Source organism: Selaginella moellendorffii, unplaced genomic scaffold, assembly GCF_000143415.4.
Source record: "Selaginella moellendorffii unplaced genomic scaffold, v1.0 SELMOscaffold_25, whole genome shotgun sequence".
Taxonomy (NCBI): domain Eukaryota; kingdom Viridiplantae; phylum Streptophyta; class Lycopodiopsida; order Selaginellales; family Selaginellaceae; genus Selaginella; species Selaginella moellendorffii.
This window is the reverse complement of record NW_003314286.1, coordinates 1,783,324-1,800,274: the sequence shown is the minus strand read 5'-3', so window position 1 is coordinate 1,800,274 and position 16,951 is coordinate 1,783,324. Positions and strand designations below refer to the sequence as shown.

The 16,951-nt window shown below is 46.2% G+C and overlaps 4 protein-coding genes across 4 annotated transcripts; 2 read left to right on the top strand and 2 right to left on the bottom strand.

Moving 5' to 3' along the window:
* The first annotated feature begins 3,418 nt into the window (after positions 1–3,418).
* Positions 3,419–6,363, top strand: LOC9636906 (something about silencing protein 10). Its single transcript, XM_024679709.1, has 18 exons — positions 3,419–3,464; positions 3,512–3,658; positions 3,710–3,748; positions 3,798–3,871; positions 3,921–3,975; positions 4,038–4,189; positions 4,245–4,388; positions 4,450–4,544; positions 4,596–4,683; positions 4,728–4,904; positions 4,958–5,050; positions 5,102–5,182; positions 5,237–5,370; positions 5,423–5,537; positions 5,584–5,789; positions 5,836–5,896; positions 5,947–6,015; positions 6,070–6,363. The coding sequence occupies exons 2-18, from the start codon at positions 3,547–3,549 to the stop codon at positions 6,196–6,198; spliced, it is 1,824 nt and encodes a 607-aa protein (XP_024535477.1). The 5' UTR covers positions 3,419–3,464; positions 3,512–3,546; the 3' UTR covers positions 6,199–6,363.
* LOC112347889 (pentatricopeptide repeat-containing protein At2g03880, mitochondrial-like) lies at positions 6,302–9,582 on the bottom strand. Its single transcript, XM_024679484.1, has 5 exons — positions 9,464–9,582; positions 9,159–9,258; positions 8,573–8,818; positions 7,380–8,378; positions 6,302–6,511 (listed from the first exon to the last, which is right to left on the bottom strand). The coding sequence occupies exons 1-5, from the start codon at positions 9,580–9,582 to the stop codon at positions 6,302–6,304; spliced, it is 1,674 nt and encodes a 557-aa protein (XP_024535252.1).
* On the bottom strand, positions 9,003–10,917 carry LOC9637674 (ribosomal RNA small subunit methyltransferase E). Its single transcript, XM_024679707.1, has 11 exons — positions 10,833–10,917; positions 10,689–10,762; positions 10,484–10,632; positions 10,363–10,409; positions 10,186–10,294; positions 10,057–10,118; positions 9,874–9,994; positions 9,464–9,801; positions 9,296–9,407; positions 9,159–9,230; positions 9,003–9,105 (listed from the first exon to the last, which is right to left on the bottom strand). The coding sequence occupies exons 1-8, from the start codon at positions 10,881–10,883 to the stop codon at positions 9,638–9,640; spliced, it is 777 nt and encodes a 258-aa protein (XP_024535475.1). The 5' UTR covers positions 10,884–10,917; the 3' UTR covers positions 9,003–9,105; positions 9,159–9,230; positions 9,296–9,407; positions 9,464–9,637.
* Positions 10,918–11,489: 572 nt separating this feature from the next.
* LOC112347933 (metallothionein-like protein type 2) lies at positions 11,490–12,159 on the top strand. The gene is made up of 3 exons (XM_024679705.1): positions 11,490–11,626; positions 11,727–11,786; positions 11,867–12,159. Exons 1-3 carry the CDS (start codon positions 11,562–11,564, stop codon positions 11,985–11,987), a joined length of 246 nt encoding a protein of 81 aa, XP_024535473.1. The 5' UTR covers positions 11,490–11,561; the 3' UTR covers positions 11,988–12,159.
* Positions 12,160–16,951: the final 4,792 nt, after the last annotated feature.

Below are 16,951 nucleotides of genomic sequence, written 5' to 3'. Positions count from 1 at the left end.
TCTCTCTCGCTCGCTCGTACTCAACATGTTTTGCTGCTGCTGGGGAGAGTGTTTTCTGATGTTGAAAGGAAGATGCCGCGGCGTAATTGCTTGATCTTTCGCCGTTATCGCTTTCCATACGGTTTGACAAACAGGCGCAGCGCGCATAGCTAGCAATTTGCTCTGGCGGGCGTCCAGAGCTCGGTAGCTCTTTCTCGCGAGAGAGAAAAAAAAAATTCTCTTTCATTTTTCTGGTTATTATTTCAGAGAGAATGAAGCATAAATATCTGGTAGCTCTACCTTTGCGAGTGCGAGATATTTGATTGGAATGGGTCGATTTGTTGATTAAATGGTCCTTCTTGGTGTGCTCGGGAATGGATTGGGGGCAATCTGCTGCGAAAGCAACCTCTCCAGTGAAGGGAATGTGTGCGAGATGATGAGATTGAGCCATTGATTCCGATCACGCTCCCCGTTTTTTGATCCGGAAGCTCTTAACTTCTCCGCATCATTTATACGTGATCAGATATTTCTCTCCTGTTTCTTCCTCTCGCGGGGAAAAGACATTTGATCATGAGAAAGTTGACAACACAACACAACACACAGAGAAATACAAAACGCACACGGCAAACGAGAAAAACGACGTGATATTTTCTCGTTTCTCTTTATGGTTGCGTTAAGATGGGAGATGTTCGATCGTTGCTTCTGCAAAGAACTGATTTACTGCTGGAGCAGCAGCAGCAGAAGCAGAATAAAAAAAATGTAAACAATGAATACTAGTGAAATGAGGCGATTCTACACATACCAGCATGATTTCTTGCTGCTCCCAAATCATTCCTCGCCAGACCAGTTCTTCTTCGTTACTTGTGAAGTGCTCTTTTCTGGTATAGGTGGTGTACAAACCTTTGATACACGGAAATTAGCTCATAAGAAAACACGCTTGATGGAAAATTTTGCAAGATGATCATGTATAGTGTGACGATGATCTCATGATTTTGGCTCTCGGAATGCCAAGGGGCAGGCAGCAACAATTGGACAAGTTGACACCCAAGGTACGAGTTTGTGCCCTTTTGTCACCTTGTGTTGCAATGGCTTGCGGTTTTTTTGATTCTTGCAGAAGTTGCCACCCCTCTTGGCTGGCAGCTTCTTTTGCTTTTTTCGCATTTTGCAGCAGAGGGACATCTGAGTTGGGTTGATTGGAAGATTCTGCAAGTTTGCTTTTTTCGTGGGGTGCCTTTTGCATGGTTCCAAGGTGGTGGTGGAATCTGGGATATATTATCAAATCAGGATCTGGTCGCAGCAGGAGCAGCAGCACCCCCACAAACTCACACATACACAAATACAGGAAAACTCTTAGTATATTCGTTAAAGGAAAAGGTGGCGGTACCACTTACCCTTGCAAAGGAGAAAAGATTCATGCAATCTTGCGTTGCCCTGCCACCTTTGCTTTATACTTTATGGAACAAGTTGATCCTTCTTTCTGAACGTGTGTGTGTCGTCTCTAGATTCTATCAGTTCCACTTTTTTCCGGTTGGCCTTCTCTTTGTTAGCTTAAGAAGAAGATCGAGCCGCAAAACGTGAAAACTACCGTATCCGTGCCCATCACGAATAGCGTTTCAGCCGCTTGGCTTCGTTCTTGAAGAGCAAAAGGAAAAGTGGAAGTTGGATCACTGCTTGCCCATCCATTTCAATCCATATCCAGGCTTGGGCGCGGAGGATGATTCGCGTGGGGAGCAACGTACCGTTTCTCGGACCCACGGCCATATCTAACATTGCCTTTAGGCCATGCCTATATTGCAACGTTACACCAATCATATAAGGTTGCTCGACTGTACACTAGTGAGAAGAAATGCTGGAAAATCCAAGCTGGAGTTATGGAGAAGCGACCTTCTTCGTTTCTTTGTTGCTTTCTTCCTTTTTTTCTTTTTCGTTTCGTGAGTGTATGTTTTGTGTTTGTGGCATTCATTTCGAAGATGGAGTTAAAATGGCTTTTATCACGCGTCGTCTCTTTGTGTTCTTCGTGTTCGTCTTCTTTGGAGTCGGTGGATTCGATTCCAAATCCCGGGCCAATCATCTGGCAGCGAAGCTGGTCATTTTCGTTCGTCTCGGAAGTACTTAGCTGGGAAAAACTTGGGGACCATGGTGGTTGTGTGAGATTTTTGATTGAGATTTAATATTCTTTTCGAATGGTTTGAAAGGGCTGACTTTCCCGGGGGATTAAAGTCACGCCCCTGTAGTTGCCACCGAAAGAAAAGAAGAAAAGAGAGAAAAATCTATGATGAGCGGGCTTGAGTCAGTGTAGCTATAGTTGGCATGGAAGGCATTCAAAGAGAAGCTGTCCTGCAAGAGCAAATTGCTTTTGGTATGACACGGATAGATCGGTGGAATGTAGCGTGCCTAGTCCATCGAGACCACGAGGGTGTATGGGGCCAAACGCAGGAAAAAGCTTGTTACCCCAGGCAGATTGATAAATGCATCCATTCTTCCAGTTGGAAACGTATTTTTCCACACTTTTTTTTCTACGCAAGTATTGTGAGATGGCAGGAAGAGAGAGAGAGAGAGAGAGAGAGAAGCGAACTGGGGACCAGCCGATTGATTGATTGATTGATTGCATGATTGAGTGACCGGTGACGATGATATGAAGCCAACATATATCATTGCCTATGATCAGGTCCCTGCTGCCATTGGAATATTTTCTCTCTCGTACCACAGCAAGACAACAAGATAGAATTTATAACAAGAAGTTAGTCGCAAGTCGCCGTCCGGGATGGAGTGGCGTGGGAATGGAGTGGAGTGGCGAGTGAAGTGGAAAGGAATGGACTTACCTCCTCTTTCTCGCCCGCCTTTGCTGCTGTTGGGATGAAAGAGCTTCCCTCCAGGAAAAGAAATTTATGTCAATGTATAGAACTAGCACTGAGATCAAATGCCACAAAAGTGGCGAGATGAGATTAAGTGGATGGTCGTTTTCGTGGCGCTGCTGAAAAGCATGGCGGCTTGATTCCAATGAGTGGCAATTGGTGTGTCCGACACTTAAAAGAGGGGGTGTCCTTATCCTCCTTTGCTGTCGTTCGGCAACTTTGGTGGAATTCGCTGCGCGCTGGGTTGGAGAGCTTTGCTCTGGACGTGGTTTAGTTGTGTGTACTTTTCCTCTCCAACAAGACAAAACCTCCTCTTCAAGCCGGTTCCTTGTACCGCAAGCAAAGACCTGCAAAGAGAAGAACACTGAGACAATGTGTTGTTGCGGAGGAGCAAAAAATCTTTGTTTGTGCTCGGATGCTGGCCAGCAATCCAGCACTTCAATCCGACTCGCATGTTTCTGTGTGTTGTGTCCGCTGGAAGCACGAAAGCGCGATCTTTCTCCTTTTTGTCTTCCATGCTTGTTTGTGTGTTGCTGACTATCAGTGATCACTGCTTGCTTGATTTATCATTACTTAAGGCGGGGTTTAGGGTTTTTGCGTGTGGTACGCGCAGGCGCTACGCGATCGCAGGTGAGAAATGTGAGGTGTTTAGGAGCCGCTGATGCAAGGAGTTCTAGAATCGCGAGCAGCGCCCAGCGGAAACGCGGCCGAGATGGGAAGATTGAAGAAATCTAGGTCGAAGGCTTTGATCAAGGAGAAAACTAAGCCAAAAAATGTTGTGCGAGATGCTTCCGACGAGAGCATGGACGATGAGATTGATAAGTGTATGCTTTCCATTTCTTTCCTTTCTCTTCCTTCATAGTTTTTCTCCTCAGTTCACAGCAATCGGGATAAAATACCACTGGAGGAAACAGGTGAGTCGTTCTTGTTACAGACGTAGTTTGTCTGAGCTTTTACTAACAGACTCGGAGGAGGAAGAGTTGGAGAATCCGGTCTTGGATCTAGAAGAAAATGAAAGCGAAGACGATGGGGACGAAGTAAGTATGATGTATTGCGTTCGTGACATGAATTTTTATCTTTGTGCAGGAGGAAAGCGATGAAGATCTTCCAGAAGAGGAGATCGACGACATGGCTGCAAAAAGTAATGCTTGTTGCCAAGGTTTTTTCTCCTTTCTTCTCACTGAGACCTTTTTATGTTTGTAGTTGAGAGGCAAGCGAAGTTCCTGAGGCAAAGGACCGGCATTCTACACGATGAAGACGATGAAGAGTCAGAGGAGGAAGATGCCGACAAAGAGAAACTTGACTGGGGGAAAAGAAAAAGGGATTATTATGCAGCTGATAACATTGACTACGAAGTAAGTATTCGTGGTTCTCCAGTATCATATGTTGTAAAAACTCGCCTCCTTGTAGATCCAATCTAGCGACGAAGAAGGTCCTGCATTGGAGGAAGCAGAAGCCCGACGAATACAGAAAAAGTTGGCTGAAAGTCTTCGCCCGGAGGATTTTGACCAGGATATTGAAGAAAACCTGGACGGAGAAGCTGACACATTAGAGGTGAAGCTACATTTTTATTTTTTTTCGTTTTTGTTCCATTTCACATGCTTAAACCGTACAGGAAAGCGTTGAACACAGTGTGCCGATTGAGATGGAGAAGGTGAGAAAAGACCTCAATTCCTTGTCTAAGGACGAGAAATTGCGAGTAGTGATGAGGTAAGCATCTACTGTTGTAATGGAAAATTTTATTTTGGTTACATGTTGCAGCAACGCCCCAGAGTTGGTTGGTTTGCAAACAGAATTGAAGGAAGCGTTGCATGAACTAGAGCAGAAAGTACAACCTCTTCTGAAGAAGGTTGTAAAGCAACATTTTAACTGTTTCTAATCCACTGTTAACAGATTGAAATCGGGAAAGTTGCGAAGGAGCTGAAGTCTTACGCGGAGCTCAAGCACATGGTTCTATTAAGCTACTGTCAATCAATCGTTTTCTATCTTCTCCTAAAGGCTGAAGGTCGATCTGTATGTGACCATCCAGTCATTGCAAGGCTTGTGGAGATACGTATGCTGCTTGAGAAGGTATATTGCGAACTTAATTTCCTTCTGAGTTTTTTTATCTTGGCAACCTGCAGGTACGCTCTTTAGACAAGAAACTACAACCACAAGTTGACAGGTTCGTGTCAATAGATCCGGATCTGTTAAATGCCCCCAAGCATATTGAGAAGGTATGGATTGTGTTCTTTTGTTCTCACTAGGAAACTGTGATTGCTATGCAGGACTTAAATAGTATTCCTATTGGCGAGATTCCAATTTCGGAGCAGCAGCACCCAGTTACTAGCACCTCTGCTTCAGATAAGGTTTGGACAACTAGTTTTGATATAAAGCATGAACTAGCTAACATACGGGTGCAGTCAGGTCAGCTGATCGGAGAGGAAAGTAAAAGCATGCTCAGGGAAATGAAAAGGCTGGAAGAGAAGGCCAAACGGGACAGTCTTCTTGAGCCTGCCCGAATACCAGACTCAAAGTCAAAGGAGTCGAAGAAACGGTAAATGATTCAAAGAATACAAGGGAGTATTGGATAAATAAAATGCTGGCAGGCACGGGGGCTTGCTCGATGACTTGGGAGATGATTATGGTACGAATGCCGATTTGCAGCCAAAGAAAATGCTACAAGTCATTGCTGAAGCTGGAAAACGTCAAAAGAAACCAAAAGTAAGCTTACCTTCACGCTTTACTGTGTTTTTACTTGTTTTTTCAGATAAATTCGGGTGATGTCGACTTACCTGTGAAAGAAGATCTTGGGGAAAGGAGGCGAAAGCGAGAACAGCACATCTTGAATCGAAGTGAACCTCCTGAAGATGGACAAAATGAGGAAGACCATAAGCAGTTCGAAGATGAGTTCTATAAAGAAACGAAGGAGCGCAAACTTGCCAAGAAAGCCGCAAAGGCAGCCGAAGTTTCAAAGTAAGTTTGGGGTTAGATTCATGGATTCTAATTCGTGCACGCGCAGGAACCCGGTTGTCAAGGCGGAAGAGGAAACTTACACCGGTAAACGGCTTATCACCGAAGAGGTAAATGACGTGCTGTCTGTTTGTCCGTGTGTACTGAAGATAATATACAGATGGTGAAAAACCGAGGGCTAACTCCATATCGTAAGAAACTGTCGAAGAACCCTCGGAAGAAGTACAAGGTAGAAGAACTTAATTGTGTTTTATGTTTTACAACTCTTTTCTTCTCTCCTCAGATGAAGCATGGGAAAGCAGTGACCAGGCGAAAGGGTCAAGTGCGTGCAATTAGAGAGGAAAAAGGCCCTTACGGTGGAGAGCCTACCGGCATCCGGACAAACCTGAGCAGAAGTATTAGATTTGGCTAGCACAAATTTCCGAACTTGAAATAGTTTTTAAAAGGTAAAGTGGTTGTCACATTCGTGCTTAAGCGCTCGACGGCCAGAGTTCCAAGCTTGTGATCGCCATGGGTCATCCAAGAGGCCCTGTCGCGCAAGGACGTCGAGCATGCAATGGTAGTGACTCTCTCCAGCTCCACGGCGTAGTCTCGCAGTGATGTGATACCACGACACGGAGTGGTTGCAAGCGAGCAGGAGCACAAGGAAGAGTTACCGTGGTCCATGGTAGAGCTCGAGAGCTCGGCGGTGCTACGCGTAGGCCGCCATGCAAAAAACTGGTATTCTACACGATGAAGATGAAGAGTCAGAGGAGGAAGATACCGGATTGACTGGGGGAAAAGAAAAAAGACCTCAATTCCTTGTCTAAGAAGTGTGATGAGGTAAGCATGTTACAGCAACCTTGGTTGGTCTGCAAACAAAGATGAAGGAAGTGTTGCTGCCTTGTAAAGCAACATTTGAATTGTTTCTAATGCTAACGGATTGAAGTTTTATGCGCGGTCTGTATGTGGTCTTGATAAGGTATATTGCGAACTTCTTTTCGTTCTGAGTTTGTTAATCTAGGTATGTTCTTTAGACAAGAAACTACAACCACAAGTTGTCCTGAATCGAGGTGAACCTCCTGAAGATGGACAAAACCATTAGCAGTTTGGAGATGAGTGTTGTACAGAGAAACGAAGGAGCGCAAACTTGGCAAGAAAGTTGCAAAGGCAGCCGAAGCTTCAAAGTAAGTTTCATGGATTCTAATCGTGTACACGCACGCAGGAACCCGGTTGTCAAGGCCGAAGAGGAACTTGCATGGTATCACCAAAGAGGTAAATGAGGCGCTGTCTGTTGATACTGAAGTGAATATATAGATGATGAAACCGGGGGTTAACTCCATCAAAGAACCTGATTGTGTGTTTTCAGCTCTTTTGTTCTCCATGCAAAAGAAGGCCAACTGCTGTGAATAATGTGTTGTAAAATTCTTGGTTTTGATATACTGATGTCAAGCTCTTATATTACATTTAAATTCTTGAGTTTATTCTTTACGATCAAATACTTATGCCAGATTGTAAGATGATTGATGTTAAAATGACATATTTTACTAACATAAAAGATTTCTAGAAATATGAAATGACGCCATGGGTCATGAAAGCACCCTCCATGCTTACTCCACCCTCGCAGGGCATCGTTGTTAGCAAATGGCACGCCTCCTCCAAGAGATCCTGCCGCGCAAGGACATCGAGCATGCAATGGTAGTGGACTCTCTTCAGCTCCACTCCATAGTCTCGCGACGTATAAGTAAAGTGATACCACGCTTCTTCCTGGAGACCCGAGTGATTGCAAGCGAGCAGGACCACGTTAAGTGTTATATCGCATGGTGGAGCTCCATTCATCGTAGAGCGCGAGAGCTCGGGCGCCGTCCAGGACGTGTCGTTCTTCACCGGCATCTCCTCGAACACTCTGGCGGCGTACATGTTGATCAAGGCGTTGCTATCACCACCATGGCCTCCGGCTGCCAGGAGCGCTCGAGAACCCGTGAGTGGATTCGCCTGGCCGTACACCCGGAGCTGCCGGCAGCAGCGATGGCCGTGATCAAGTAAACGAAGGTGACGGAGTCCAGCTTGATGCCTTCGAGGTCTCTTCGCGAGAGCAAGGGCGCCGCAGCACTCATTTTGCTGGATGTAAGGCACCATCAAAGCGTTCCAGGACGATGCGTCCTTCCTGCTTATCAGCTCGAAGGAGCTCTCGGGCTTCCGCAGCTTGCGTACAACTTCACTAGAAAGTTCTCGGCCGCAAGCTAGCTTGATGCGACGGGACTGTATCCGTGAGTGGAGCTTCCGAGTTCTCCAGCATCGAGCTAAGCAGCAATGGCGTTGGTGAAAGTCACCGAGTTCGGCTCCACGTCCATGGTGTAGAACACCGAGATGGCCTCGCGGTGGCGGCCATGGAGAGCGTAAGCAGCCACCATTACGTAAGCAGCGTACCTTCTTCGCGTCGTGGAGGCTGCCGCACCTGAGGAGCGCGTTGTCCAGGATATAGTTCCGCCGCACGCCGCTAGAAATCACCCGCGCGTGAACTTCTCGACCGGCTAGGGGAGAAGCCCTCCAGATCCAGCTTTTCAAAGAGAGAAACGGCCTGCGAGCCACCGCTCGCAGCTTGGGCGTAAGCTCCGATCATGGCATTGAAAGCGACGAGAGAGTCGAACATCTCTCTGCCATCTCGCAAGCTCCCGGAGTTAAATCACAGAGCATGGATCTCCTTGCCTCGTTTCAAGCTGGAGCAGCCTTTGATGATCGCGAGATAGGTGACCGGAGTCTGCTACAAATCCACTCAAGTCAAATTCTCGAAGAAGGCGAAGTACCTCATCGTTTCCATAGGCCGTGAAGATGGTGTTCCAGCTCACAGAGTCCCGATCCATCCCATCGAAAACGCCCCGGGCCTTGTCCAGGCTCCCGCACTCCGCAAACATGTAAATCAAAGCGTTGCGAGCGCGCAGATGCCACTGGCAAATCTCGCGTACAAATCCCGGGCCTCTAAGAAGCTTCCAACGCGCGAGCACGCACCGAATGCCATGGTGAAAGTGAGAAGATCCGAGTTTGTAGAAGAGCTGCAATGCCTCTCGCAAATGCCCGCTGTGGGCGAATGCCGAGAACATGACTCTCCACGAGAGCAAACTCCTCTCACGGAGATTCGCGTGCGCCGCGAGGCCGCTCGCGATGATCTCGCCGTGAGCGCGCCGGCATTATTCCGCCGCAGGCGATCACCATAGCTGGGGCCCGAGGAGAAAGCCCTAGCGACCAAGAAGACCTCTAGTTACGATTCTTTGAAAATGGTTGACTACATTTGACTTTGTTTGACTGGAAGCTCCTGGCTCTTGTTTAGGCGTTTGATCTCCTGGAGACGAGACAACAATTAGCAACTTGGAGCGAGGAAATAGACTTGCATACCTGATCGAGCTTGAGCTTTTCCTGGAGAAGCAGCTGAATCGTGCGCTCCCTCTCGCGCATCAAGTCAGTCATCTGGATGGAATCGCGCTGGTTAAGAAACCTCTTATCGAGGCATGGAGAGAAAGAGAGAGCTTAACTTGTTGCAACCTTTGCTGGTGTTTCTCGCTACTCTCGAGCTCCACGTCGAGCTTCTTCCTCCACTCGGCGACCTCGTCTAGCGCTTCATTGTAAAGCTTTTGGTAGATCTGTCTGGATCCAGGCAAAAGAGAAAAGAGGAAGAATGTAGCAATCGATCAGACAGATACCTGTTGTGGCGCTCGTGGTTGAGGTCCATTTGCACGACCCAAAGCCTCTGGTACAGACCCACTGCCAGGAGGATTATCGCCATGAGCATGAAGATGGAGCGAAGTCCAAGCTTGGCCATGGTAGCATCAATCAAAGCCCTAGATGAAAAAAGAGAGCAACTTTGCACTAGATTCTCACAGGGCTTTTGCTTTTCTTCTTGTAGCTTTTGCCTCGGACACCAACATCACTGTTGCAAGCATGGCGATGGCCGCGGTCTCGACTCGTAGCCTCCGAGGGCCCAGACCAACAGGCATGGCACCGGCTGCTACAAGATCATACTTTTCTTCATCTGTGAAATCTATCAAAAGAACAAAAAAGTTGGAAGAAAAAATCATCAAAAGCTTCCGAGGAAATTTGGACAAGCTTTTACCTCCTTCTGGTCCAACAATGAGAGTTCCTCCTCTGATATCTTTGCTTGAATCGTTGAAAACTTCCACAATTTCCGTTGCGCCTGCTGTGGCTAGCAAAGAAACGTGGGATGATCCAGAAACCTTCAAGTTGCGGATTCAGTCATAGCTAGTTTCTTAGCACTGTCTTCATTATTTTTTAGCACCTGTGATTTGAGTGAGCTGATGTTAAGAGACTGTCGCAGCTCCATAGAGTGTAGCCTTTGACCTGCAAAGCAGGAAACATCAATTTAGAAAGAAAAGAATAAGGCTACAATCTTACAAAAGTGACCAACATTGCTTGGTAGCAGCGAGGACAACCCGTTTCCATCTAGTGCTCCTGTTGCTACAAACTCCGGTGGACCTCTCGGTTGCGAGTGGAGTCAAGGTTCTCGCTCCTAGCTCCTGGGACCAAAGCGAAAAAGACACTATAAGAACACAAGCTAGTAGTTTAATTTTCTTCCAAGCCACACCGTGCATTTCTCGACCATCCAGTCGGCTCGTCCACCTTTCAAATCGGCTGGAAAGAAAAAAGCAAGGATTCATGAAATCGCCGGCTAGATGGCTACAATGTTTTGGGATTTGGTAGCATACCGAAAGCAGCCACTAGATGCCAATTCTCGCTGTCGACTGGTGGTGGAAGCGTGCAAAGATCCTCCACGGCCACAAGCTCCACATTGGACCTTCTAACAGCCGAGACAGCCGCGGTGACAATGCCGCCCCGCCCGTTAAACAGCTCGACCCTGTAAGTCCAAAGTTGTAAGAAATTCTTCCGGAGACACCAACAAACAAAGTAAACCTTTGATCTTGTCCAAGCCGCAAGACCTTTGTCATGTGCCAAAACTCTTGCCCGTCAATCTCCACAGCCGTGCCCTGTAGCGCAGCGACATTCTATCCTATAATCGACCGAATCGGAGACAAAGGAGAGGGTCCGTTTTTATACCTTTGAAGTGGGCAGGCTGTCGCAGTAGAAGCGGGGAAGCGCCGTCGCCATGAAGAACCCTAAAAGGCAAGGTCGTTTGTGTTATCTATAAGACTGATCTGGTGGGGACAAAGCTATAAGAATGACTTCATTTTTGTTGGGTTGGTTTGATTCGGTCGAGCCAACCTAGACGTTGATTGTGAAATCTCGGGATATTAGTGCTAGCTAACTTGATGGTGTTGCTTACCTCTTCGAGTGACGCTTCAGCCGAAGGTATCATCTATTACGTTTGCTGGAGTACAAGTATTATAGTACAAGAAGGTCAACATTGGGAAAACCAAAAAATATCACGGAATATCCGAGTCAAAACAGAAGGTGGCCGCTTATTTGGCATCATCAAAACTGATTCCGTCACAGAAAATTCCACTTGTTGGCATTATTGGTGCCACTTTGTCGTGCACCGTAGAGTTGTAAGCAATGGAAGCTTGCCACGTGGTCCCGAGGTGCCGTGCTCCTTGGTTTTTACCCCTCGTCGCGACGTGCACGTGGCGGTGAGGAGCAACTTTACGTGCCATAAGGTTGAACGACTGCCTGTAGCCGGTGGGTTCCACGGTACAGGGCGTCGTGTCTACCGGCTACAGCCGGTGGATCAGCCAATAAAACGCACGGGAAGTTAGAGTATTTTTGAGTGTATAGCTTAGCTTCTTTCCTCTCTCGCCAGTTTTTCTTCTTCGCTTCGATCGCTCGAAAATGTCTGGCTGCGGAAGTGCCAACTGCAACTGCGGGTCGAACTGCTCCTGCGGCAGCGGCTGCAAGTGAGTTTTCGAGCGCCCCGGAGCTTTGATTTCGCCGGGCTTGTGAAAGCCCTCTTTGTGAATTCGTGGGTTCTCACATCCTTGGCTTGTGATGTTCTAGGTGCGGCCGCTCCTTTGACGAGAGCACTCTGCTCATGCGAGAGGCTGCTGGAGACATGAGGTTCGTGCACTTTTTCGAATTTGAAAATTTGGGAAATCTTTGGCGGCTGGTTTGGCTAATCACGAGTTCGTGTGACACAGCTTGAGCAGCATTGTCTCCGCCTCGTCTGGAATCTCTGGGGAATCTGTCATGTCGCGAGAGGAGAATGGATGCAAGTGTGGGCCAAACTGCTCCTGCAACGATTGCAGCTGCCACAAGTGAAAGCTACTATCTATAGATACGATGGAGCTGCGACATGAGTAGTATTTTAGAAGCAGCTGTCCATTTCTACCAAGTACTTGTGTTGTTGTAGTTGCTCTTCTTGCAACAGATTTCCGTTTGTATAAAGTTTCTAAGAATGGAATAAAAAAGAAATAATATTTGTGAAACTAAATTAAGTTGCCATGTTTGTGTGTTACCAATTAAATCAAGCAGATATAGAAGATGTTTTAACCATGTATAAATTATCTCGAGCGAAGACGAACTCCAGCCAACTCCCCCGAGTTTTTGAGAGGAGGAGACGAAGGCCTTGAGACGAGTTTCTCTGTAGATAACGGCGCCATGAATCTCAATTTGGGAACTCCCATGTAGCACAACCCCGCTTTTCACCAGTATCATCCACATCATACACTAGAAATCTCACTAGAATTCCTTGCACCTCTCCTTTCTGCTCGAGATCCCTGATTTCTCCACAAACGCTTGCGGATCTTCAGCCGTGGCTTCCACGACTTGCTTATATAATGCTTCTTACAGCCCCAAATACTCCTCAGCCGGTGAGATGGCTAGTGTTGTTGTAACCATGAAAACTCCACGCAAAACTAGAAGCAATAAAAGCCTTAGAATGTCCCTTGGACGTGGTCGAGAAAGCACGACATTGCTGGGAACTATCAATACATCAGGCCTGGTGGGATTTGCAAAGACAAACAAGTCATTCATCGAACAACTTGCTGAACTCGCAGCAAGAGAAATCCATCCAAGCCACAAGAAAAGATGGAAATTAATTGTGTCCTTGACGAGCGCCCCCGATTGCGATTGCCTGCGGCATTTGGAGTGCGGCTGCACGACGGGGGATGAGTTCTCGCCGCGTGCCATGAAAACTTCGTCGCTGGTAGCTAGAACCTGCCAGGAATTGAACCTCAGACGTCCCCATCATCCAACGGCCACGATGCGATGCGCGTTCCTGGCGTCCAAGAGCTTGCCGCCCTCGTCAGATCTTGCGACAGTCCGGCCGCCGGATCCACGCCCAGATCCTTCACAGCGACCACAATAACAGCGTCTTCCTGTGAAATCTCCTCGTCCAGATGTATGGCCGCTGCGGCTGCCTAGCGGTCTTCGATTCTACCTCGGATCGCAATCTCTTCACTTGGAATCTCACCCTCCAGGCCTACATTCCCAACCACGACCTGGAGCAGGCGCGATCGGTCCTGGAAAGCATGCCGCGGCAGGAGATTAATGCCATGATCTCGGCCGGGGACGTGCAGCGCGCCAAGCAGCTCTTCGATCGCATCCCTGCCAAAGAATTCCATCACCTGGAACACGATGATCGAGATGTACTCGCAGAGTGGCAATCTCGGCGAGGCGGAGGCGGTATTCCACTCTATGCCTGAGCAAACCCTCGTTTCTAGCACCGCCATGATCGTCCTATAACGGGCATCTCTCGGTGTGTCTATTAGCTGCCCCAAAAGGACGTGGTGGCGTGGACGGCCATGATACAAGGCCACTGCCAGAACAAGGGGCTGGATGAAGCTAAAGATTTCTTTGATAGAATGCCCACAAGGAATGCAGTAACATGGACGACCATGATCACAGCATATGCCCAGGCAGGGCATATGGAGCATACAAAGATTCTCTTTGAAGATGCCCCGAAGTTTAGTGAGGTGGCATTTACAGCTATGATTGACGGCTAGGCATCTAACGGCTCCGTGGGAAAGGCTAAACCTTTGTCTGAGAGGCTGCCAAACAAAGACGTGGTGGCTTGGAACTCCATGATTTGCCCATATGCCGCGAATGGGCATTTGGACGAGGCACTAGATTCTTTCCAAAAGATGGCTCACTGTGACGAGATCTCTTGGACGACAATGATCCATATGCTTGCCTCTAGAAACCATCTTGAAAATGCCTTATGATAGCAAGATAGCAAGCACAGTGCTCCTCTCGGCCTATCTTTGGAACGGCCACCTCCAAGAAGCGATGAGCCTCTTCCAGGTGACTGAGGAGCATGATGTGATCACCTAGATGGCAATGGTGGCAGGCTTCACTCACAAGGGACTCCTCTTGGAAGCTTGAGTTTGGTTCGAGAGAATGCTAGAGCAAGAATTGGTCTCATGTGGTCACTATGTATGCTTCCACTGGGCATGTAATTGGGGCCTTGGAAACCTTCTATAGGACCATCCAAGAGAGCATGATGCCTAATCACATCGTCTTTATGAGTGTGCTTGTGGTGTGCTGCCACTTAGGTGTGGTGAAGATCTTAAGACTACTTTGTAAGCAACCAAAGGAAACGACTCGAGAAACAATCCATAGGGGTTCAAATATAGAGGGAAAGGGCCCATGAATAAAAGTGCACTCCCTTTTTCAATCGGTTAAGGGTCTTGGGATACTTGAGGTTAAGTGTCCTTGGGTTTGAATAGTATTGGGTTAGATGACCTCCTGGGAAGTCTAAACTCAAGAGCTTACATTTGGTATCGGAATAGTCTTAAGTTCGACTTTGTTGGTTGGCTAAAGGAATCACACCACATGTTAGTTGACATCTGGTTGGTCCAATTTGCTTCTGCTGGGCTCGACCCGAGGGGTAGGGTGTCAAGAGAGCGGGGCTCTCGGGAGAGCTGCGGCCCTTAGCTTTTATTCACTAGGGCATGAACTTGTAGAGAAACATGGTGAATTATAAGCAACCAAAGAGAACAACCCATAAGGGTTCAAATATAAAGGGAAAGAGCCCATGAATAAGAGTGTATCCCTTTTTCCAATCAGTTAAGGGTCTTGGGATATTTGAGGTTAAGCGTCCTTAGGTTTAAATAGTATTGGGCTGGATGACCTTCCGGGAAGTCCAAACTCAGGAGATTACATACTTCTAATTAATGATCTGGGACTCTAGAGTCAAGCCCACAGTAGAACACTAGGGTTTGTTGACACATTTGCAAGGGCCAAAGAGTTGGACAAAGTTAAGGAACTCATCCACAACACGCCCTTCAAGCTTGAGAGTGTTGCTTGGGTCTTGTTACTAGCTGCTTAGAAGATTCACAAAGATCCCGAGTGTGGAGCTTGAGCTGCCCAGAGACTCTTAGTGTTGGGGTTGGTGTCATTGTTGAATTTCTACTTCCATAATTTTGGCCAAGCAACATATGTATTAACTTAATTTATAAAGATTCACTGCAATTAAGCTAGGGCTTACATTCTTTTTATTTTTCTTCATAACTATGAAGAGGCTATAGGAGTATGGGGGAGTTTTATGATGCTTAACATCACCATCAAAGAGAAGAACAAAAAGGTGAAGTTGTCAAACAATTCTTTGCTACTACCACCAGCTTTAGAGAAAAAACCCACACTTATGTTAGATATAAATGAGACACTAATCCATGTCCAGAAGGCTATAACATCCCTCAAACTCTTCAATGGGAAAACTATTCTACTAGAGCACTACCTTATGGCAAAAAAGTTGGCTTTCTAAAAAAGATGAGTAAAATATATGAGATTATGGTTTTTACTGGAGCAATGAAGCTATATGTAAAAAAAATTTTGGACAAGCTCAATCCAATTGGAAATTTTTTTACCCATTGTCTCTACAGAGATTCGCACTTGACCAAGGAAGTCAGATGAAAAAAAGTTGTGAAAGACCTTTCAAGATTAGGGTGGGACCTCAACCACATGGTGATTGTGGACAACAAACTAGAGTCCTTTTGCTTGTGATGGAATTGTCATCCACACATTCAAAAACAGAAAAGGGCATAAGTATTATGAATTAAAAACAATAAACAATCTACTTAACAAAATTGTAAGCACTCAAGATGTAAGACAAACATTGGAAAAGCTAAAAAGTTAGACAGTAAATAAACTCACTGTAAACTCATGTAAACACTCTTGACTGTTTATGTTGTAACACTACTCACTCAAAATTGATTCTGCTCATGAAAACTATGTCTAATAATTATAATCAAAAAAGCATCTCATGATTAATAGCATACATTACTTGGTGATAATTACAATACTTCAGCAGCAGCATCATCCATAAAAAGCCAATCGATACACCTTTGCAGAGAGAAAATGATGCAGCTCTTTGCATTCTTCAATCTCTCTATCCTGAAACACACCCAAAATCCCATGGCTCGATTATCTTTTTAGTGTGATGAGAGTGGTACATAGTTTGGATACAAAATGGACTATACAAGCACGTTTATTTATTGTGTTCCATTTGATACGTTTAGTAGCAAAATCGTGTTTGGCAACTATAAGAAATCATCAAACTCCTCTCTTTCTTACTCTCCAATGATTGTAACCCAAATTCCACTGCGTTGCATTACATCCATTTGAGATCCATAAATATCAACGACACGTTGACTTTTCTGGTGAAAGGCATTCTTGCAAATGGAACTGGAGGAACGATCATTGATTCCATGTTTGCATTCAGCTATTTCACACCAGATTCCTACACCCCTCTTGTGCAAGCCATACAAAACCTCAACTCCAACCTTACTCAAGTATCGAGCAACGAAACTGCAGCACTGCTTGGCAACGATTTCTGCTACAATGTTTCTGTAAATGGTGACACACCACCACCACAAACTCTGACTTATCACTTTGAGAACTTGAATTGGAAAAGCAGGAGATTGGATTTGGAACAGCAGGATGTAATGTCAGCATGAACCTTGACACTTCTTCTGGTTTTACATACGTCTTCATGTGGAAATCTTCTACAACTCAAGCGTTTTCTTTTCTTCCTCTCCTGATGTAAGTAAGACACCTTCAAAACTTTATCTTGTCAAGTTTACTATACAAAACCATGTCAATATAGTCTGGTTTGATTTGTAAACTCGAGATATATAGCTCCTTCGCCTTTGCAATTTGCTCTTGTGTAGCAAGTGTGCTCTTGTTGGTAACTTTTGCAGGATTCTTTCAAGGACAGCGTGCAAGGACTCCCGTGGTGTTGTTTTCTTCCCGCCCAACAGGACGCCAATTGTCAACACTAACCT